Source organism: Sylvia atricapilla, chromosome Z (genome assembly GCF_009819655.1).
Source record: "Sylvia atricapilla isolate bSylAtr1 chromosome Z, bSylAtr1.pri, whole genome shotgun sequence".
NCBI lineage: Eukaryota > Metazoa > Chordata > Aves > Passeriformes > Sylviidae > Sylvia > Sylvia atricapilla.
Window position 1 is genome coordinate 48,333,510 of NC_089174.1, and position 23,575 is coordinate 48,357,084.

The 23,575-nt window shown below is 38.9% G+C and overlaps 1 protein-coding gene across 2 annotated transcripts in view; it reads right to left on the minus strand.

The window, feature by feature from the left end:
* The window catches only part of TEK (TEK receptor tyrosine kinase), a 43,732-nt gene that overhangs the window by 11,047 nt on the left and 9,110 nt on the right, over window positions 1–23,575 (minus strand). Inside the window, exons 2-14 of one of the 2 annotated variants that reach the window (XM_066338857.1) lie at window positions 19,652–19,963; window positions 14,366–14,476; window positions 11,133–11,285; window positions 10,127–10,258; window positions 8,816–8,956; window positions 8,493–8,621; window positions 7,370–7,524; window positions 6,971–7,112; window positions 6,429–6,590; window positions 5,502–5,636; window positions 4,470–4,763; window positions 2,925–3,224; window positions 2,277–2,434 (exon numbers count right to left, since the gene is read on the minus strand). In XM_066338857.1, the coding sequence (XP_066194954.1) occupies window positions 2,277–2,434; window positions 2,925–3,224; window positions 4,470–4,763; window positions 5,502–5,636; window positions 6,429–6,590; window positions 6,971–7,112; window positions 7,370–7,524; window positions 8,493–8,621; window positions 8,816–8,956; window positions 10,127–10,258; window positions 11,133–11,285; window positions 14,366–14,476; window positions 19,652–19,963 (2,324 nt within the window). The remainder of the gene's footprint in view (window positions 1–2,276; window positions 2,435–2,924; window positions 3,225–4,469; window positions 4,764–5,501; window positions 5,637–6,428; window positions 6,591–6,970; window positions 7,113–7,369; window positions 7,525–8,492; window positions 8,622–8,815; window positions 8,957–10,126; window positions 10,259–11,132; window positions 11,286–14,365; window positions 14,477–19,651; window positions 19,964–23,575) is intronic. The other variant, XM_066338858.1, reaches the window with a different exon arrangement.

The window sequence follows — 23,575 nt, forward strand, 5'->3', positions numbered from 1 at the left end:
TTGGAGGCACGGCACTCCCGAGAGAATTGAGTCAGACAATGGGACTCATTTCAAAAATAATCTTATTAAAACCTGGGCTAGGGAACATGGCATTGAATGGGTATATCATATCCCCTACCATGCACCAGCCACAGGTAAAGTGGAGAGGTACAATTGGCTGTTAAAAACCACCCTGAAGGCGTTGGGTGGAGGGTCCTTAAAAAACTGGGAGCGGCATTTAGCAAAAGCCACCTGGTTAGTTAACACTCGAGGTTCCACCAACCGAGCGGGTCCTGCTCAGTCCCAGCACCTTAATGTAGTAGATGGAAATAAAGTCCCAGTGGCCCATGTTAGAGGTTTGTTGGGAAAGACAGTATGGATCAACCCTGCTATGAGTACAGGCAAACCAATCTGTGGAGTTGTCTCTGCTCGAGGACTGGGTTGTACATGGTGGATAATGCAGAAAGATGGAACGATGAGATGTGTACCTAAGGGAGATCTGAATATGGGGTAAGATGGATATGTGCTGAATGTTACTACCATTGTCTGCGTGTTAGATCAGTTAGACATGAAACAGAAGAAAATGTGTAAGTGTCGAAGGTCTGAGTAAGTGAGATGGACGGAAATGTGTAAGTGTTAAAGGTCTGAGTAAGTGAGATGAAAGTTTTAATTGGATGGATATATGGGATAAGGGGTGGAATGTTCTGGGTTGAGCTGCCTCCTATCCCATATATCCATCCCATATCTTGGATATGTTGTTATGTCTCGCAGCTGAACCCCGCCCTCTTGGGCGGGAGTCTGCAGTTCCCTCTCTCTTTTTTTCTTGCTTGGCTGTTTCAGCTCTTGCTTCAGCTGGCTCGGCTGCTTTTGCCTTCTTCGCTTTGCTTTGCTTCGCTCGGCTCTCCGGCTGCCCCTGCCGCCGTTTTTCTTCCCCCCCCCGCTGCTTCTGTTTGGTTTTTTTTTTCCCTCCCTCCTTTCTCCCCCGCCCCCCCCCCCCCCCCCCCCCCCCCCCCCCAAGGTTTGAACCAGCTCCGGACCTGACCTGACCTGAGAAGTTGGAGAAGTCCTGGGCCAGACAGAGACGCGTCAGAACCCTCCTCATCACAGTAACCCGTCTTTTCCCACTATTCGGTGTTGGGGAGTGTATTTTTGTCAATAAACCAGTTTTTCCACTTTCCTTCGAGGTATTTTCCTTCCCGAACCCAGGGCTGGGGGGGGAAGGGGTGGTGGAGGTTTGGTTTAGGGGACTCCTTTTGGAGGTTCTTCCCTAATTTACTCCAAACCAGGACAGTGTGTAAGTACCTTTTAGACCTGGGCCTTCTGAGGAGTTTTATAAACATTTTGAAGATGAAAGACATGGGCAAAAAAATGTGATAAAACTGATCTCAAAACCAGTTATAAGTCTCAGACGTAAGATTTATCTCATATTAGGGTTAGTTAAATCTTCTGGTGATCAGGCTCAGCAGGAAAAGTGAAACAAGAAGAAGCAAGGAATTAAAAAGAGAGAGGATGTCATCTTCCTCCAAACTTTAGGAGACATCTCCTCTTCAGTTACACATTCTCGTGAAATACTGCAGTAGGAAAAGTTTTAGGACTAGGAGACAAAGCTATTCTGTGTGGTCAGCAGATCATATCACTGGGTGAACTCACTACCCTTGTTTATGAAACAACCTATTTAGATACTTATAAAGGAGCTCTTTGGGCCAGATTCATTCTGCTCCACAGGTTCCCCTCTGAAAACTGAGAAAAGCACCAGAAAGCAGACTAAGAGACTGCAGCAGGATACAAGTATACACACGCATATAGAGAGATATCTCCATATGGTAAAATCTTCAGCAATTTCCTCATAGCCAAAACTATGATACTGCTGTTGATAGATCCCTGGTGTACTGTCCACAGGTTGAAAATGGATGAGCGTGTATTAGCAACAGATGCTCAAAAGCGTTAACGTTAAATATTTGGTAGTTTTCAAAATCAGGCATGACTTTATAGAGGCAGAACATGCTTCTCTCTTCTGTCTGGCTTGGCACTTGTCATACACAAGTGTGACAAGGCAGAAGAGGGAGCACAGCAAATGGTCTGCAAAATTTTTTTCAAGTCAAGTTTTCTACCTCCTAGCCTGTAACTATGATGGCTTTATCTTTGGGGTCAGTAGTAGAGGAGCTTTATAACGGTACTAATTGCACACACAAAGAGAAGAATTGGGGAAAGTCAGGAAAAAGAAATTGGAAGAAAAAAACAGGAAAAGATGAGCTGAAGTTAATAATCAAACTGACACAGGAAAACTGGAAACTCACCACCACATTTTGGAAAGCCTGAGCCATTCGACGCTGGAAGTTGGCTCGCTTTAACTGCAGCATGATGAGAAAGGCCAGTAGAATTGTTACACAGGTCATCCCTGCAGAGCCAAGGATGGCAATAAGCAGCATTTTGCCTCCTTTTGATTCATATGGAGCTGTTGAGGAAGGACATAAGAATTCATCATCATTTTCAGCTTATTCTGAATTTAGCAATATATCAGCAGTGTGTAACTGAATACTCCTGTCTTGTAAACTGCTTAAATACCCAAGGATGCATCCCTTTGTTCTCCAAAAATGTCTGAAACATTGGATGCGCTGAATTTCATGAGGTATGAGCACCTGCATATTCCGTTGAATTCCGTCAAAGCAGAGATGTGGCCACAATCAGTGATCTAATGGTCTTGCTATATGCAGCTCTTTTAATTTTTGAGTCCCTGGGTCCTTTTTAGTGAATATACACAAATGGTGCATGTTTATCACTTCATGCAGTGAACTAAGAATTAAATTTTGGTGGTGCTGTGTTGTGTGTCAAAATAAGGAGCAAAAGAAAACTCAGATTAAAAAAATCAGTATTATGACAGTGTCTTATCTAACTAATTTGTACAGTCCTGATTTGTGCAAATCCAGTGTGGTGGATTAACTAACCTTTAATTTCTGGAAGAGTCTTCAGTTCAAACGATGTATTCGGGTTGCTCAAACCAATGTTGTTCTGAGCATTAATTTGAACCTGGTACACAGTGTCTGGCTCGAGGCCCTTGAGGTGATACTGAGTAATGCTGGTGTTCTTTATAATAATATCAATGTGGTTGTACTCAGCCTTGCCATAAATTTTGTAGCTGATGATGATGGAGGAGATGGAATGACCCTCAGCAGCTGTCCAAGAGATGACTGAGGATGTGTCTGTGGTGTTAGAAAACCTGATGTTGTTTGGTGCAGGAGGTATTCCTGAGAACAAACACAAATACACAAGGCATTGGCATCCACCTCTTTATCCTTTCCACAGAGAACACAACACAACATTTTCCTCGAAGCTTTTGCTGTGCTAAACAGAATTTGTTGATGAGCTACAATAACTGAATGTAATAATTTTATGATCTTGATGTGCTGTCATCCTTGTAGCAGTATTCCATACTTCCAGCAGAGGTTGGAGTGGCATTCAATATACTGTCTTGGATGAAGATAAACATCCTCTGAGCTGTATACAAGCACACCATATTTGTTTTCAAATTAATGCAAAAAAGATTGATTTCCTTCTATTCTGAATCATAATTCTCTTATAATTCCCACGTCCTGTACTTTCACTGCTTCAGAGAGCAATTACCTGTCAGGCTGTTAGAGGAAGGAAATTGATAACAGCACTTCCAAAAATCTAATCAGAAAACCACCAGCAGGGGTGAGTGCTACACTTGTGGATGCAACTATGAATACTGAGTACCTTCTCCAGGAAAACAGTACCCATATGTGTTTCTCAGTGCAGTTTGGTGTCAGAGCTCAGGAAAGTGGAGAGTCCCATGACAGCCATTCATACTTCCACTAACACATGTAGGATTTCAGTGAGGGCCTCCTTACATGACCTGTAAGGAGGAAGAAGCCCACCTTTGCATTGTGTGGTAAGGGCAGTGTCACCCATCAGCCATTCAGATGGACAGCTGTCCAGATGGTACTTCATTCAGACAGGGCATTTGTTATGGTGTTGTGAAAGCACACTGCTCACACTCAGGAAATTCAAGGGCAGTCTTCAGTGTAGCACACTTAACTACTCTTTGCTCACAGGGGTTTTACCTTGCATTGTATCTTCTCTTCTTTAAGTGCTGACTATTTCTGTATTGTCATAGCCGAATTGAGTAACAAAAGAGCTTGGAGTAGTGAACTGATGGCTCATCATTCTGAGGAGGAAAAAAATGCTACTTGTGTCAGAAGCACGAGTCGGACTGAAATGAAGATGTGGATTTGCAAGCTTGTTTTTCTCCATTTAAAAAGCCCCATATTAATAGCTCCTGACAATTTCCAGCAGAATTCCTTTGGATGCTGATCTTTCCAAATAATAGCAATAACAATTGCAAGCGATCATCAGGAACTAAGTGTTATCAAAACAAAGGATTACATTCAATGTAGTCATCAAGTGACAATTAGTCTGATCACTGAGGGTAACATGAAGAATTAAACAGAAGGATGTGAATCAGCACTTACTGTCACTGAAAGTCCATGCATACAGATAGTTGCTCCATTCTCCTTGGGACCTGGTGTTCACCCGTACCCTGCACATGTATTGCTGTCTAGGCTCAAGATCTTTAATGATCAAGGTGGACATATTTCCTGGCACATGAGTAATAACACTGCTCTCGTCACCGTTGTTGTTCACGCTCTTCCTTTCGACTTCAACACGAATGTCATCCTCTGTCCTCAGTGTTAAAGGATGCCATGACAAATTCAGTGATGTCATACTTTTTGGAAAGAGAGTGATACCTTCTGGTGGAGGAAGACCTTGGAAAAGCCACAGTGAAACAGGGAACAATATTTCATGTCTGCTATCTAAGCTAAAATAGGGATTCCTTATTCCCAACCACTTGCCCCACTTTGGGGTGACATAGGGTAATTCTCTCAGCCATCCCACATAATTTGGCAGAGGTTACATCTAAGAGTGTTGATAGTCCCACAGTATCTTATCAAGAGATGATGTCCCAATAAAGTGGTGTCTTCAATGAGCTGGTGTTGCAGATGCACTTACTAGATGTGAGAAGCCAACTGTTGTTGTCTTGCTAGATAGGTCCTGGTACAATCCACATTTATTCTGTATGTCTGTATTCAGTTTGTGATCTATCCTAAATGGACTAAAAACTTTCCGTCTTGTTAAAATATCTTCAATTTTATAGTAAATTCATCAAATACTGAGAGGAAGGACTGCAAAAAAGTGATTCTTATCTCCAACTCTGCTGCATAGCCAGCCAAAATATATAAATTTTCCTTTCTCAGATCCTTCATCTCTAAATCATGGAAAATAATAGCTCTATAGCTCTGCCTTTTTCTGGTTTTCCTCACCTCTGTTTTTTGATTTATTTTTTTATTATTATTATTAAATATTCTTTTGAAAGCGTCTACAAAATTTGCAGGTACAACCTTCTTTGCTCAAGTGAAAGTGTTATGGCAGAAATCAGGGAACAGACCGCAAAGGAAAAAGAGCTGAAATACCCCATTTGTGAAAGGCCATGGATGGTGCCTTACCAAGTGCAGCTGTTGTGAAGCTGGCCTGTGGTCCAGGATGTCCGTCCCCACCTTCCCCTTGCCGACTCAGCTGAACACAGAACTGATACTCAGTTTTGGGTTCCAGATTGTCCAGTCTTTTAGTTGTGCCTTTTACTGACAACAAAAGTCAAAAGAAAGTAAAGCCATGGCCCATGCTGATATATATTATGGATGAAAATGTTTGGAAAATACAAGGTAAGATACTTCGGCTCCTTTTTTTGTTGTTGTTCTTGATTCAGTAGGATAAACTAATTAAAAGTATAAAATAATTATTTTTATGTTGGACTCAAAGGTTGCTTCATCTGCCCTTCTTTCAGGACAAAATAATACTGGTTGCTTAGTCAGTGCTCTTTCTGTACACAGATCTTGGGTTATACTGATTTAGTAACAGCTGTTGTTAAAGTTCCTGTAATGTTTCCTGTAGTATTTTAGGCCATGCATAAAATTTGAAAGCATAGCTGGAGGAGGTCATCTAACTCATAAGCAGGTTTCAGTTTGCCTATACCATTAATATAAATATTTTGGTAAGTTATTTATCTCACTAGGGCCACAATGAACACAACACAAGATGGTAGATGCCCCAGCATGTCTCCACTGCTTTTGAAAACCTTCTGTTTACATGGGAACTCAAAACAGCTCGGCCCAATATTGAGTACCCTTAATCCTAAGGAAGGAGGGGAAAACCTTCCGTTCCTGAAGTGAATATACACTTTTGACAACTATTGGTGTAACACATCCACATGAACAACATGGTTAGGGATAAAAAGTGACTGACACATCCCGTCACAAAAGGTTTAATTTCTACACATTGTAGAGTGTTTTGAGGCTAATCAAGAACAGAAACACATGACATTTCAGTTGGTAGGTGAAGTTTGTCTTTAAGGGAATTAAAGAATGTCCTCTTACCTTCCACAGACATCCAGGACTGATAACGTTTTGCTGGCTTGTACAGAAGTTTTGTTGACACAACAGGTCCATCTCCATTGTGTAACTCAGCATTGATATCAATTATGAGAAAATTATGTCCTCTGTCAGTGAGCCTTGGGGCATACTGTGGCACAGGAGGGACTGAACAAGAATGCAAGTATTAAACTAATCTTTTGGCTCCCTATATCAGTAAGACTCTGGTTATTCCTAGATCTGTAGGAAAATGAAAGATGCTCTTCAAAGCTCTCATAAAATAGACTGGGTTTTAAACGCTAAACCTGACAGTCAAGATATTTAAAAAAACCTCTTGTGTGTTCTTCTAAATCTTATCATCACTCTTATTCTTTCAATATACATAACTAGTATGTTACTCATAATTGGTTTCTGTTCATATTCCAACTGTAAATATTTATTCAGGCATTTTCTGGTAGTGCAGAGAACAGAAATTCAGCCATGCTAGAGTATAAAGCTGTGCTTAAAATTAGAGAGACAAAGACACTTGAAGAAATTAATACTTTTACCTTTGACTGTAACTTGAAATGGTTTCTCTGCCATTCCTGCTACTGTCTGCACACTGCAAACCCAAGTTCCTGTATCACTGGGCAGGACTCGATTAACTCTAAACATGGCTTCAGAACAATTACTGGTAGAAATTTCATCAGGCTGAAATGACAAAAGATGTATAGGACCTGAAAAATTTGGGAGTTTTGGAATATTCTAATGATACTTTCAGATTAGTGATATCTATAAAAAGCATCTACAATGGTCAACTCTGTATTTTCATATGTGCTGAGAAGTTCATGGGGTATCCCAGAATACCAAAATTTCATATTATGATTGAAGACCATAGTATGCATTAACTACAGATAAAACCAATATAAACAGTAGAAATAGCAGCAAGCAACTGATCAGGAGCCTACCCTTAAAATAGTTCCATCTTGCTTCAAGAGCTTGAATTCTTCAGATTTAGGAAGTGGCATCCCTGTTGCTATACAAAATGGCTTGAACTCGACACCAGAATTGAGTTCCACAGGATCTAGTAAGTTTACTATCTGAGGCGAAAGATCTGCTGAACCTACAGAAGATATATAGTATTATGTCACTCTTTCAACAGACATTTAAAAAGACAGGTTTAGGTGTGCAGGCAGTGTAGGTGTCTGGTTCTGCCTTCCCTCATGTGGGCATATGCAAGAATCACACTTCGTAAAGTCAACATTTTTATATAATTTTATATATAATGTGAAAAGAAACAAGCTCTGTGTTTACTCTTATTTCTTTTTCTGACCCTTCTCCTCTCTTTCCTCTTGACATTTTAAGCAAGAACAGTCTAGCCATGGCAAAATCATGCACACATTTTTTTCTGAACGTACAGTACCTACTTGCTCTCTATTTTGTCTGTTTGTAAGACCAGACAGATCACAATGGTATGATTTGGCTGGTTGGCTCATAGTCTTATTTCTCTATTTGTTTTTCTTCTTGAAAAGTTTCACAAATCAGCAGTGGATTTGTCACTTTATTTATCCAGCTAAAATAATAAATGCTGAGTATATCATACAGAATACATCGCCTGAATCCAATGAGATAAGGTATGTTCAGCTTTGTAAACTTAACTTTCTCCCAGAGAGACAGAGCAGTTTTTAACTCAGGTGTCTTAGTGTCTCAGTCATCACTTTCAGGTCACGAAGCTCATGGTATAGGAATGTATTTAGCCAAGGTAAAGGTAAAATATTTAGAGGTAGGTAAAGGTAAAATTCCATGAGTTTATACAAAAAGCTGGATGTGCAGCTTCTGTCAGGGATTGATGTTAAGATCAGTCAAGCCCTAGGCAGTAAATCTTGAAAATCCAATGATATCATCCTGATAAATGCAACATACAGGTCAGAGGCTTAAAAATACTGTATTGCAATAAGGCTGTACAGAAGTGTCTGTGTCCCTGGAAAGTATTGGTTGGAGCAAGAATACCAGCCTGGAGTGGTAATGCTGTACCAGCATTAAGATCAGTTTTAATTACACTGGGAACAACCATTTACTACCTTACTTTACCTTTTTTTTCACATTGCAGACCATGCCATCCGAAGGAGCAGATGCAGCCCTTAAATCTGTCACATGTTCCTTGGTTGTGACAATTACATTTGAGTTTGCAATCTGACCCATAAAACCCAGGTTTGCATTCTGCAAGTACATATGTTGCAGTTAGTGCAAAGGTAGTAGAAAATGTCTTCCATTATTTTTCAGTCTCATTACAGAAAAAAATTTTACATTACTGTAAAATATATCATCTATTACTCTCCTCTGTTCATTCCCTTCTGTATTTCCTATGTGCAGAACATTAAGGATCTCTCATTCTTTTTTTTTTTTTACTATACCTTTATCACATTCCAGTCCCATCCATCCTGTGGCACAAGAACAACCATATGGATCTGGTAGACAGAACATAAAGTTTCTGCACCCATAATTTTCTTTACAGGTCTCTTCACATGTTTTGCCAAATGTGTTGGCTCCACAAGCTGTTGAAGGGAGAGAGGGAAAGAATAATCCAACTGCATTGTCCATGAAAGAGCTAGTGCTTCTAATGAGACTGCATTAGACAAGAGAAAACATGAATTTAAATTAAAAATAGTATTTTGATCATTCACATACTGGATATATTAACAGCCACAGCAACTTAGGCCACAGCTGTTCTAGTAGTCAAGTATAGGCAGCAGAAACAGTTTTCTCACTGTGAGGATCTGTCAGCCAAGCACCCTTGCTTTAGATCTGCGTGGACACGGATTCGCCAATAAAATGTGTTTATAAGCCTTTCTAATGTAAAATGGACAAGCAGTGCCACGAAACCCAAGTACTTTTCTTAGCAGTGAGTGCATGCAAAACTGCTGATGTCAAGGTTTTTCTTCTATGATAAGGGCATTGCTAGAGTGGTTCAGGTGTCAACTCTTCCAACAGCTTAGCTCTAGTATTTGCAGCACTGCAATTCAGTCAAATAAAAGGATACCTATTTAACAATGAACCCCAAAAATGCTTGGAGAGGTCAAAGCAACATGATGCCAGCTCTAATTATTCCAGAATCCAAACTACTTGCCACAGACACAAATTCGCACAAACAGGCATATACACTCTTGATGTCCCTATAGAGACAAAGCACCCTGTAAGCACATTAGCAGCTTCTTCAGAAGCAGACAGGAAATCTCTAGCATATTTCCTATATATCCTTCTCCAATATATCCTTAAGATGTCCTGTACTACCATGCATTTAAGTTAGTCAGCAGCACTGAGCTTACTCATTTCAAGGTAATCATAGGACAGCCCAGACTGAAAGCGACCTCAAAAGATTGTCTAGTCCAATCTCTTGTGAGAAGAGGAGCCTAGAAGATATTAGGTAGCATACTGTCCAAGTGCATATTGATCAGGAAGTGTTGGAAACATTCATCTTCCCTAGCAACATAATCTCTACTAGGAGAAGAGAGAAAGAGAGACATTAAATCACAACTGCAAGAACAGCCAAAACAAAATTCAGGATTCGTCTCACCCAACTCTGTCCTGTCTCTAGCACTAGCTGTAAATGCTGTAGCTTTCAAGAGTAAAACCAGGTACTCCATATGATGCTTCCTTCAATAATATGCCAATTTCTGTTATTGAGAACAAATTAATAACAAGCACTGAAAATATTATTTACTTACCTTTCTCACATGTTTTTCCCATGAAACCTGGAGGACAGATGCATTCCCCAGTATCTTCATGACAAATGCCGTTGTTTGTGCAGGAAGGGCAGTTGAAGCTACAGGAAGGCCCCCATTTCTCAGCTTCACATCCTTTAATGGAGAAATATAATGACATTTTCGTTGTCTTCTTATTCAGTAACCCTTCAAGTTATAATATTCTTTTTAGAGCTAACAGTGAAATACATAAAAGTACAATCTATATGGACCATCACACTCCAGCCAACTGGACCGCCATTGTCAGTAAGGTAGCAGTAGCTTCAAAATCCAAATTTGGGGCATTACATTTATTCATTCACAAATCCTGGAAGTATCGTGAGGATATTCATGAATGAAATGTGAGTTACCATCATAAATATTTTCTCTATAATGTGAGATATTTGAACAGGTATCTATTTTTTCACATCAATTTTATATTTCTGTCCCATTTAACAGAATATAATTTTCTTTATATCTAATGGACACAGCAGCATGAGCAGCATAGTATGTAAAACACCTTTTGGAAAATATCCCAACTCATTCTTTCATCCAGTAGGAAATGAACCTTAAGAGCTAACAAAAGCTAAGGTAGTTTGTGAAATTATAATAATAATGTATGCTAAAAATGATGAACCTTATGATAAATGAGGTTTGGGTATAACCCACCATGGAGAACAGAGAGATCCAGTGAAGAATTACCTCCTTCATTCCTTCTTGGTGTTTGAAAAGCTGAGATGCTGACAAAAGAGCTAGCTGTACTGACAATAGCTGAGTTTTACTTAAATCTGATGGGGTGTTTTTTTCTTTCAGCTGTTAGCATCAATATCAGCTTGTACCAAAGACCCTTGGGTAAAGCTTTCTTCTGACATAATCTGATGACAACATATGTCAAGAAAAAATTTTGCCCTTATTTGGGGACAGTATATTTCATTTCAGATTCATTTTGACTTTTAACTATTAATCATCATCACACATTAGTGGAACTTACGTCTTACAATAAGCCTTGTGTAAGCAGAAGTAAAAAGGTTTCCTCCTATATATCTGGCAGAGTAAACCCCCGCATCCTGTGGTTGGACTTGAGGATAGGAGACTTCCAGTTCTCCTGGCACTTCATGCCTGGGAACAGAGTGGATGAAGGAGCCTGAGGAAGGAGCACACAGATACCACAAACAGATGTCATTGACCCTCTAAATAAAGAAATGAGCTTTCATTGGCTACTGAAGGACAGTTGGGGAAGGCTAAGCAGCAGAATGAACATATTAATTATGAATTTTCTGACAACTCTAGCTGTATTGGTTTTCCATAATTGGAGAGGTGCAAGTAAAAAGGAAGATAGATCTTGAGGTGATTTAATGGATGAACAGGACAAACAGCTTCACATTCAGCTTTGCTAAGAGCTTAGTGGTTAAAAGTGTTCATTTTGTTTCTTGGTCTTTTTTGAACTAAGGGATAATAATCTATAAGGATTCTAGGGTGATTGGAGTTGAAGAGCAAATGTCAAACAAAGATTTACTTAGGAGACCAAAGCAGGAAGAATTCCTCATAGCTTTATCTTTTCTTCTTAGATTTAACACATTTCTGTCCCTTCTAGGATTTTTCACCAAAGAGCTTACTTATTTTATTCTAAGTTTGCTGTGTTTGGTCATTCATGTTTGCCAAATAAGGAAATAGTATTTAGTCTTCTTCCACCCCTCTGGATCACCAAGTAACAACATTTGAACACTGGTTGTTGTCAAAGAGAAGCTGCATCCGCTGACCTTCAGGACCCCAAGAAGTCTTTCCACTACAGTCTGTTAGAGCAAGGCTGCTGCAGTAGGTTAATGCCAGGTCCAACTAGCTCTGACTAAAATATTTGTGCACATGCTTATCCACACTGTACACAATCACCCACCAATACACCCACACAGCACAACTGTGGTTTTATGACTACTGCATGTGTGTATTGGACTCACTAAAATAGCTTGGGTTGGAAGGAACCTGAAAGATCATTCAGTTTCAAACCCCCTGCCATGGGCAGGGACACCTTGCAATAGATCAGGTTGGCCAGGGACCCATCCAACCTGGCCTTGAACAATTCCAGGGATGGAGTAACCAACACTTATATGAACAGCATTTTCCAGCAATCTGCTACACTCACATATGAGAATTTCTTTCTTGTACCTGATCTAAACACACCCTTTTTCAGATTACAGCCATTCCCCATTGTCCTGTCACTGTCAAAAGTGCCTCTCTAGGTTTCCTTCAGCTCCCATCAGATACTGAAAGGCTGTGGCAGATGTCTCCCTCTGGACTTCTCCTGGCTGCAAATTACCACTTGCTCGCACTAACAACCCAGATGGCCTGATCCTGTTCTGATTCACAAGCTCAAATAGCTTAATGACCATTACTAATGGTATCAATGAACCAAATTGTCCTCATCGTCTGCATTTCCTTACAGTCACACTGATAATGCAATAACATTTTCCCCCTTTTTCACTTTTCTTAAATTATTTAGAATGTAAACAGCATTAGGCAGGATCTCTGCTGTCTGTGACCATACATACTACCAATTTGACTGTTGTCAAGTTTCAGGCAGCCTAGTAAAGTAAAACTTTGCTGAGGATCATAACCAAAATAGCAGAAAGACTGTGGGTCACTTTAGTCCATGACAGAACATGACAACTATTCTCCATGAAAACATGTTCAAATTAAAAGAACAAATAATGAAAGGGATTTGCTTTGAAACTGTGGAACATTTTTTACCTGTATTTTGAGTTACAAGCTGCATAGCATACTTGGCAGCAAACCACTAAAAAAGCCTTATGCTTAGTTTGCTAAGCAAGGTTTAATTCTTATGGCTTGTTTTACAAGATGTTGTGCCAATGTCTCAAAGCCACCCCGTTAAGCAGAACCATTTCATTGTCTAGACAGCCACTGTGATATTCGGTAAGGGGGAAGTAGTACTTGAAACAAGTAGTACTGCAATAGCTAAATATAGTAGGAGAAGACTTTTCTTTTCCAGCTGCTGTATCAGGACATCTCAGAAATGTTGTTTCAACATCAGCTTCAGCTGAAAAACTTGACCTAATATCCAGAGGCAATCTGAGATTTTTTGCTGAACTTCCACATGGTATCACAGCTACAGTACCCTGATGTACCATGGTGACAGGAGATCACAAACTTTTCCTAGGGACCCTGAAATGACAAGTGATCACAAATTTGCCTGCTGTGCCCTGACATAGCTGAATCTCTGAAATGCAAAGAAATAGGTATTTGTGAAAGTCTGCTTTGCCTATTGCTTCTTTAAAAGACACTTTTTATCTATTTAACTCTTCCAGTCTGTTGAAGTGCTCCAGTAACGGGTTGAGGCTGACTCACTACATGAGTTCTTCAGCAGTGTGTTTACACTTCCTTACACATTCTGCTCTATTTACTCCCTGTTTCCTGGTGGCTCACTGTAAGCTAGACTGTCAAAGATGGAACAGAACATTACATGTGCTTCCCACAATCATAATTTGTTGTGGCTTAACATTCTGATTATGAAAGCACTGTGAATTTTAGTGACCTCTTTTTGTACCTTTCTACAAGAGATGGATATCAACCTGCACATATTTCTAAGCATCAAGCAGGAGCAACACACAGCTGAACGGTGATTACATATGATGTAGGTGCCATGCTAGATAGAAGAGCTGGTATTACAAAACTTACAACCTGATTAATTCTTGTAGTTGAATGAAATAAGGATTAGATTTTGTATACATTCTTTCTTTTTAATACCAGAGTACTAGTGATTAATTTCTTAGCTTGAAGAGCATCATAGAAGGTAAATGGCCTCAAAAAGCATTTCAAAGAATGAAAAGTATGACTTGAAAACCTGTAGAAATGCAATGAAAGATACACTAACTGGGCCTTCACAGTGGCCCAGAAAGAAAAATGAACAACTAACCAAACAACCTAAAAACAACCAGGCAAATATATGAAGAGATATAGAAGGAAATCAAAAATTAAAACAAAGAACAAAGCAAAGATATAAACAGATGATTGGGAACTTTGGTGGAAGAGAAACAGATCATCATAGTGGATATGGCAATTCACCCCTTTAAGAAACATTAAATATATGAAGAATGATGTTGGCTACAGCTGCCCAGCATGGGCATCAGCAGCAATAACTTTAAAAGACTTACTTGGCACTCAGCTAAAACAATGATAGCAGAAAGAGAAAAGACAAAAAAGATTTAATACCGTTCTTGTAGATCACTGCATCTTCCTCTTTTGATGCCATTCTGATGAAGGAGATGTTCACATGCTCTCCCTTATTTGCTGTAACTGTTAATGCCACTGGGTGGAATGAAGCTGTAAACAGAAGCATGTTTAGCAGTTGATGAATAGCAGTTACTGTCTCGGTCTGGTCTCTGGCCTGATAGCTGACAATGGTTTACAGCATGATAATCTCACTCAGATTTTGACACCTCAATTTCTTTAGAGCATAAAGTGATTCTTTACCATCAGAAGCCTCAACCTATGTTTTGGCAAAGACAGAGGACTTGCTCTTCCCCTGAAATAGCAGACTGCCTCTAGAACCTGAGGCATGAAAAAAATAATTGGCTTCTGGCTGAGTAACTGGAAATGGTTTCTAGCCAGGAACTCCAAAAGGCTGTAGAATACTTTCCCAAGTTTCTTTACCACTTGAGACATATTTAAAGCAGACTGGAAAAAGTAATGCAAATTGTATTTCAGGGAACAAGCTGTCACTGGCAAACAAATACCTAGGGTGATTTCAATTCTCTTCTACTTAAGCTTAATAATGCAGAACTGTTGAGATAGTTCTGGGGACCATAATCATGCAGGGCTGGGGAGGAGGTGAGGTAGGATGGGGTAGGTCTATGCTTGTGTTAGTTCACCAAATTCTGGAAATACAGAGAGTGTTGGATTGCATTAAGGACCAAAAGGAAAAAAAAAATCATATTCACAGGCTGTGGTGCTTTTACCAAAAAATTCTCACCTGAAAATACAGCTTAGTGAAAATAAAAAATTCTATGTGTGAGACTGGTGTAGATCAGCCAGTTTTCCAGCAGGGAAATTGAAATTCATTTTCCTGCTTAAACAGAAAGGTACTTTTATACATTGGTTTGTAGATCTTGATTTAAACAACAAAGAAAGAAGCAGTAAGCAGGATTTTCCCAACATTTCTGCCTATTCCTTATCAGTACTAGTGGAAAAATGTCATCAGAAGATAACTGGGGCAGGGACAGAAGAACCTCAATAAATAGCTCTTTCTGAAACCAGAGAAATGATGATTTTAATTAGCATATTACTTTGAAACAACTTAGAAGTTAAGGATGCTTCCTTTCATTTACTTGGAAAATTCAAAGGGAAATCTGTGAAGTGTTTTGAGGACAAATTCAGGTTTTCAGGCCATTTTTAGCTCTGAGACTTTATGCCATACTGTCCTTTATATGTTTTATGGGAAAAAACCTATTCTAAAATTAGCCAAATTGATATCTTAAATATTAAGCTCCTTACTTGACAAAGAATTTGACATTTCAGAGCACTTAGGGGAGTGACATATTGATTTAAACCAATCCCTTTGCTCTTTCTAGATTTGAAGGTTTTTAGCCTTAAGGATTGCTCCTATGCAAGTTCCTCCATGTGAATCCATCCACCTTTGTTTTCCCTTCTATTGCCACCTGCTTTCCGAGCAAGGTGAGTGGGACTTTTCTGACATGAGACCCACCTGAGTTTCAGCTGAAAGGAATCCTTGAAGAGCCATTCATGCTCCTCGACAGCTCTGCATTTTCAGAGGTTCCATTTCTATTAAAGTCACAATTACTTCACAGCAAATATTTTTTAAGGAGCATATATACAAGTTAATATAACCTGTTAGACAATTTATTCATAAAAAAAATTCTTTTTATCTAGAATCATGCCTCCTTTTGTGGTTCATTTTTACAAAAATATCCTTTGGTTTGTACCAACCATTGGAGAGAAAGAATTTGGACCTTGTGGCTGGCTAAAATTTGGTGGAAAAGAAATATAAAGAGATAGGTTCAGAAAGCAGAGAAAAAAATTATGAAGTAACTTTCTGTCATATTTTATATGTAAAAGAGATGTTAAAAAATGAGCAGATAGATGCTATATCAAAGTTTGTATGAGGCTAATATTCTGTCAGTACCTCCACAACATTATTTTGCAAAATCTGAGGGAGTAAAAAGGATAATATTCTTGCAACAAAAGAAAGAACATTTTGATATTTTTATTATAAAACAGAATTTTAGGTTAAAAATCAAAATGTTTAATTACATGATGCAAAATGAAAGAAAGAAAATTTTAGCAAGAATGAAGACATTTTTATCAATACAAGCCAGCTTCTCTCCTAGGATATTGTTTCCTTCAAAATTTTGACATTTTAATGTTTTGTTTGTGGTTGGAAACAAGGTAACTATTGAAAATTCACTATTTTTTGCAGGATGGAATTCCCATCTCCTGTGTAGTTCTAGTCTTATGCTCTGAGACTCTACCCCATGTTTTCATTCTTTTGTAAGTTATATACAATTGATTTCAGCAGGAGTCTTCCTGCTTCACATTAAGTACATGCATTTGTCATTTTACCTAAACACTGGTATCTACACTTACATCTTAGAGAAACAGAGAATTCTAATATAGAATAAGGAAATAAATTTTCATTAGAAACAAGCAACAAAAACTGAAAGCAGTTCCAACTTACTGTCAGCTCCCAAGTTAGAAGTTATTTATTACTAAAAAACTCATGGTGAAAATCAATATCTATTTATAAAAAGAAATCATTCAAGAGCTTTTGCAAAAAATTAAGTTGTTAGCTACAAATGATCCTAAGGGGTTTAGTTGCAGTGCTTTTTGGACCAAATTTAGTGAGACAGTACTAATTATTTTAACAAGATATTGAACTATTCCCATCTACTTTTCTTTGCGTATTAGGCTAAACCTCAAGAGTTTTCTACAGGGCATTGTTGCAATGCAAAGGAATGCACACTCCCTGTTGGGGTCAGTTCCAACATATTTTTAGATTGTGACTTGTATTACATGATTTCACTTCTCAAATGTGCCAATTCCTTATACAGACATAATGAACTGAGCTGCAGGATAAGTGCCATAATGCTCTACTGCTAGAATTTCCATTATTGTCCCTTTAACAGCTCGATGGTTGAGTTTCTATGGGAAAATCTCAATCACATATATGAAAACAAACATATATTGTGTAGAGAAATTGAATAAATTGTATTTGACTAGAAGGGGAATACTCTGTGGTGTTTTATTCTATAGATGTATACTTATGCAGAATAAGGATCACTCCCCATAAGAAGATAACACATAAACTGTTCCTTCTCATTGTGTGTAATGAATATTACATGTATAACTAAAATGTTTCAGCATAAAGAAGTCAGGACAATAGAGAATTTTAGAGATGGAGAATGGATTTGTTATCTTCAGAATAGCAGATGATAAAATAAATCAGGAAATTTATGCTACCCAGCAAAATTCTTCACAGTATGTTCATATTTGATAAAAGGTACACAATCAGGGAGATGGCAGTTTCCACTAAGTCAGTGGGGCTACCCAAATGATTAATGCTTAGTGAGTGTTTCACAAGCTTCTTGCCAGGAGGTTGCAAAACAGTATCTGGGTTTTCAGATGTGCTGTTCTTTCCCTTGAATTTGGTGTTTCTAATGGAAAACTGCACATTACACTCAATTTCTGCTGTTGAAAAACATATTCTGGCTTTAAAAATTATGAAGACAACAACAGTAAAGTGGAAAAAGGTCGGTTTTCCAGATACATATGCTTTGCCAATCTTTCCTTAACCTCTTCTCTTTCTGTGCACTTAATAGCTATGAGAATTTCTGATGCTCCTCTCTCTCACCCATTTATTCTGATTAGATTATGTGCTTTCACCAAAGACTTGCTAGTTTGAATTTTGTTAGGGAAAACTTTTGCAGAGAAATCTGAGAAAGGGATTCAAATCCAGAAATTAATCCAAGAAACCTACCAACTGCTGATATGAGTGCTGCTTCTGTTTAGAACATCTGTCATGCAAGAAGCCTTCAAAATTTGATTATTTAAAATTCTCTGCTCCTAGGCCCACAGATACCAAGTGGAAAGAACTGAAGAAGACATTCTTCCACCCATACATGTTGTTGTATAACAGAACGTTTAGAGATGTGCTCAGCTTGCTGGCAGACTGCCATAGGCAGGGTCACATTGACATTCCATGGACTATTATCTTATCATCTCCTCACTGCAGCCTCCACTGAAACATTGGAGCTGTCAGTCTGCATCTGCAGAGCTTTCTTGGTGGCTAATCCAATCCCTCAAAGACCACATTTGGTCACAGAAAAGCTAAGCCAAAGAAAAATGTACTCGTCATACTCAACTTACTTCCAACTTACTCATGTTCAAAAAAAAATAATAATAGGCACTAGCTGCAGCTCTTACAAATGAAAATGTCTCCCTTTATAAATTTAATATCTTATTTCAGGAGATAACAACAACAAAAACTTCTATTATTAAAATCTTATAAAAAAGTTTGAAATTGTCAACTGTCCTTACAGGCCAGTTACCATGACACAAAACATTAGCAGTACAGTAAAATCTTTTTAAAATCATCTTCAATTTTAAAAATGTGATTTGCTGCAGAAAATTACTCAAAAATTCTTGTGCCTTTCTGTAGTTGATGGTGATCTCTGCTTTGGAAATTGTCCCAGAAGTCTAATGATGTCCAGAAACAAGGGAAAATTTGAACATATGGAAACGCAATTTAATGGACCTTAGAAATTTCACCTTCTTTTCCCACTATATCCCTGCACATTTGCTTTTACTACTGTGCATAGCCTAAAACTAAAATCAAATGAATAGGGAAATCTGTAGTGGATTTTTGTCAATAACCTTCTCAGATTTTGGAAAAATCTGGATTTTTCTGGATTTCCTTTTTTTTTTTTTTTTTTTTTTTTTTTTTTTTTTTTTTTTTTTTTCTATTCACACTGACACAGAGTATGCAGATCCAGTGTTATTGATCTGTGGTTTTACTAAAACTTAGACAAGGCAATTATTTTCTAGGCTCAGGTTTCCCATTTACTTGAGAAAGATAAAATAGTGATGTTTTGCTATCTACATCTCAGACCTGTCAAACTTTTAAAATCAAGAGTCTGGGATACGAGAAACCCAGTGCAGGGGTTGCCTGTATGTTATTCCATGGAGTCAGTGAGGCCACCTTAATTGTTGACTGACTTCGTGTTCCTGGCAGTAGCCAGATGCAGGCAGAATTCTTACAGCTGTCTGACTAACTTCTACAAGGAAATGACTAGCATCTAGTACCAACCAGTTTCTCTGCACTGTAGGGGAAAAAAAATGGCCTTGAACCAAGTCTATTTTTATTGACTCAGGACTACCTTTCCTTGTCAGGGGCCATGTTTGTGCCCACTCATGTCAACCAGGAGTAGTTGCCAGCCTGCCAGCAGTGCCATGGCAAATTTGGATCTGACCAGTATACTGTACCTCCCAGTGGCATCTTCATGGTATGTATCCTTGTCACCTCATCCTTGAGTTTCCCTTCACAGTAATATGCTCCAATAGTTTCACTGGCCTGTTCCCTCTTCCACACCACTGTTTTGGCTGCTGCTCTCTTGGAATCTTCATTAACTTCCAGTGGTTCTCGGTGCTGGTTTGCTACATCGTCCTGGTCCCGGCCTATCGTGATAGACTCGTGGGAACGCCATTTGGAAGTGACACATATAAGTGATGTCTCAGAGTTGCCCACCAGAGGGAAGGAATTGATCAGTATGAGGTCCAGTGCCGCTTCTACTTTGCCTAAAAAAAAATCATCAAATGAAAAAATTTTACTGCAGAATTTGATGTGGCCAATCAAATCACCAGGCAAGTGTCTGGAGTTGTGCACAGCTTTCATGCAAAATAGGATGAACACAGACTAAGTATTCTGCGACAATGACTTGAGGATTTCTTTTTTATGACACAAACAGATGGAATTTGCTGTTCTCAGAAAAGGCAGTAGGTCTTGGAAACATGTTGAATTTCTTTCAAGACCTGTTTTAGAAGCCCAAGGAAAACCATAGGCTGCCAAAGCAGATAGATCCATGTATATTTAGACATGCACATAAATACCTCAAGTATGGTGCTTTTCTGGTAAAAGAATTGGTGGATGATAAGGTTGTCATTTTAACAGTGTTTCCTCAATCTCCTTTACATGGATTTAGTACATATGAACTGATGTAAAGCAGTTATGACTTTCAGTTATAGGAGATGGTAGAACTTTGAACACTTGGGGTATTTTTTTGCAGCTGTTTTATGAATTTGGACTAATGATTTCATGGTCAATCACATTAAATATTTGAAGCTGAACAGGCACTGGCAAGACCCATGGCACAAAGCAACTCATGCAAAAACAACAAGCAAGTTGGCACCACTAGTTAAGAGAGGTCAGGTTTAACTCACTCAAAATTGCTTCTTTTGATCAATGGGACTGCCAGAAACACACAAAAGTGGAAGTTTCTTTGAAAATGAAAGATAGAAGCTGAATTAAAATGTCCTCTGGTAGAGAGTTGTTCAAATGTGCACAATTGGAGGGAAATTCAGCTCTCCTATAATGAACAACTGGTGAATAATAGGCATTTGCCTTTATTTTCTAAGTTCAGGGTAAGGAGAAGGGAAGCACTAACATTTTTTCCAGCTGAAACAGGAAGAATAATTGATTTCTTTTATTCATCACATCTATTTTCCTGATTTGGATACAAGTATGTTTTCTATTTACATGGAGAGACCTAATATTTAGTGCCGGTCAGCTTCCAAACGTTCTCTGTTGGGAAGGAAGGAGTATAGTGTGAGATAAGGAAGGTCAAAAGGTCTTATTGCTGACTGCAGTCTTTGCGTGTGTCTCTGCCGTGCTCTGGGCCAAGGGAGGACGTCCTCCTCTGCTTTCAATGCAAGCAAGCACTCTGGGGACTGAAGTATCTTGACAGCACACTGACACTCACCACACCCAACCAGTCTTCCACAGCCACCACCCTTTCATGTGCCAGCCCAGATAACTTGCACTTACATAATGGAGAAATGAAACCTTCTGGAAAGGTTGCTATGAAGATTAAAGTAAATATTGCATAATAGGGCAGGTCAGCAAAGTCTGTTCATCCTGCTGTACATTGCAAACATTAATCCTTTGAACAAAGTTAAAGGGGTATGTGATAGAAATAAGGTTAACTCATATATTCATTTTGTGGGCTATTTGTCTCAAGGTTCTTACTATTATATGAGAAACATTTGTTCTTTTGCTATGGATCTGATGCATCAGCTGAAGACAGATACACCTCAAGAACCACAGCAGCACTGAGAGCATCTTCAGTTTAGATCAGCAAGGATCACACGCCAGGTAGAGATAAGTATTCTTGAAATCACAAGCTGCAAGAATCCTGGTTTCTGCAAACTTTTGTGAAACTCAGAATCAAATCTGGATTCAAATTCTGTGACTTGACATGACTTTCTGCATTGAGATCAGGCCCAGTGTTAGAGAGCAGAAGTGAAATATTTTTATATTCCTGCCTGGCATCCACAGGGCACAGAGCTACAACTGCCTTTCCAATACAGAGGTGTGGGCTTAAGGGGTTGGTGTCTTTCAGAAGACAGCTGGTCATTCAGGGCTCCAGTTTCATTTTCCCTAGGATTTCTCTGTTCCTCTGACTTCCAACAAAGACCAAAAGGTGAAAATAACACTTCTTTCCACCCCTGCATCTCAAACTTCTAATACTCTGAGAAAAAGCAGTAGGAGAAGTCCATAGTAAAAGAAGATCCATAGTAAAAGCACAAATGTTTCTCATATAAAACTAAGAGCCTTGAGACAAATGAAGGACCAGATTTCATGCTGCCTTTGCTCCATATGCAAAGCCACATTCTACTACATTTGGGGCATTTGCTGCGTATTTTGTTCCTTGTAGTAATAAAATTCATGCAATAAAGGTGTAGAACATGTAGACATATTGCTTTTTTAAACTTAAGAATATTCTGAGTGAATCAAAATCTAGCCACCAGTGAATGGATAGTGTTCTGATTCATTGTCTATAGATAGGTGTCTTTTTGTGGTATTGAACACTGAAGGGTAGCCCAGACACCTCAGTGAGGCAGATGGAACACAGATAGCGTTTCTCCCCAGAGAAACATAAAAAAATTTTCTGCCTCTAAAAGAAATTTACATCTATGTTTAACTATGGAATTATATGTTAAGCATGATTTTGCAGCTAATGTTTCACAGATGGAATATATTGCAAGCAGGATTTGTAATAGTGAAAGTTTTGCACTTAGAAAAGCTATGCTTTAGATATAATTTCAAAAAGAAAAAAAAGCATTTTTGTAATCTGAGGCCTTGGAGATGATAGTAATGTTTTCTTTGACTCCATTGGGTGGAGATTCCTACAGCATCTCTTTATGGTAATGCAATTTTGAATAAACTAACTGTGCTTGCTAGAAAGTAACTTACCTAGTCTAACAAAATTTAGGTAAATCATATCCTGGATGTTAATGAAGGCTTTGAGTATGTAAGAACTAAATAAGGACAATAGAATTTAGGTCTGAGAAAAGCACAAAGAATAGAGACAGGAAGCCGCCTATCTCGGCAGCAGGGACAATCCTCTGTGCTGCCTTGAAAATGTCCTTTCTTTCCTCTCCTGCTTCTTGAAGAACAGACCTTGTCAGGGAGGCAATTTGCTCTGTGTACAAATAGATTTTGAGAAGAGAAAGCACTTGCAGAAGGCTAATGCTGTAACTGGGAAACACTATGCAAAGAAGATCCACTGCCAAGTATTTACATATCACTCATAGTAATGCAGTGCTTTGAGTGTTTCCAGCACAGTGAAAATGGCATCCTCTAAAGAAGTTTAAATAATAGCACACTGACTATAGCCCAGACATTAAAATGAATGGAGAGAAACACTTGCAGTTCCTCTTGGCCCACTCCAAATTATAGGATTGTCCTCTCTCTTGCTGGTTGACACTCAGCTATATTTTTCATAGCTTTTCTAGAACAGATTTCTGTGGTCCAGAGAGCTAATACTATCCTGTGCTGCATCCAAAGCAGTGCAGCCAACAGGGCAAGGGAGGGGATCCTGCCCCTCTGCTCTGGTGAGACATCACCTGGAACCCTGCATCCAGCTCTGTGGTCCATCACAGGAAGGACATGGGCCTGTAGAAATAGATCCAGAAGAGGCTACACACATGATCGAATGCTGGAGCACCTCTCCTATGAGGAAAGGCTGTAAGAGCTGGGACTGTTTAACATGGAGAAGAGATGACTCCAGGAAGACCTTATAGCACCTTCCAGTTCCTAAAGCGGCTACAAAAAGTTGGAGAGGGACTTTTGTCAAGGACATGTAATGATAAAATAAGGGGTAATGGCTTGAAACAACAGGAGGGTCAGTT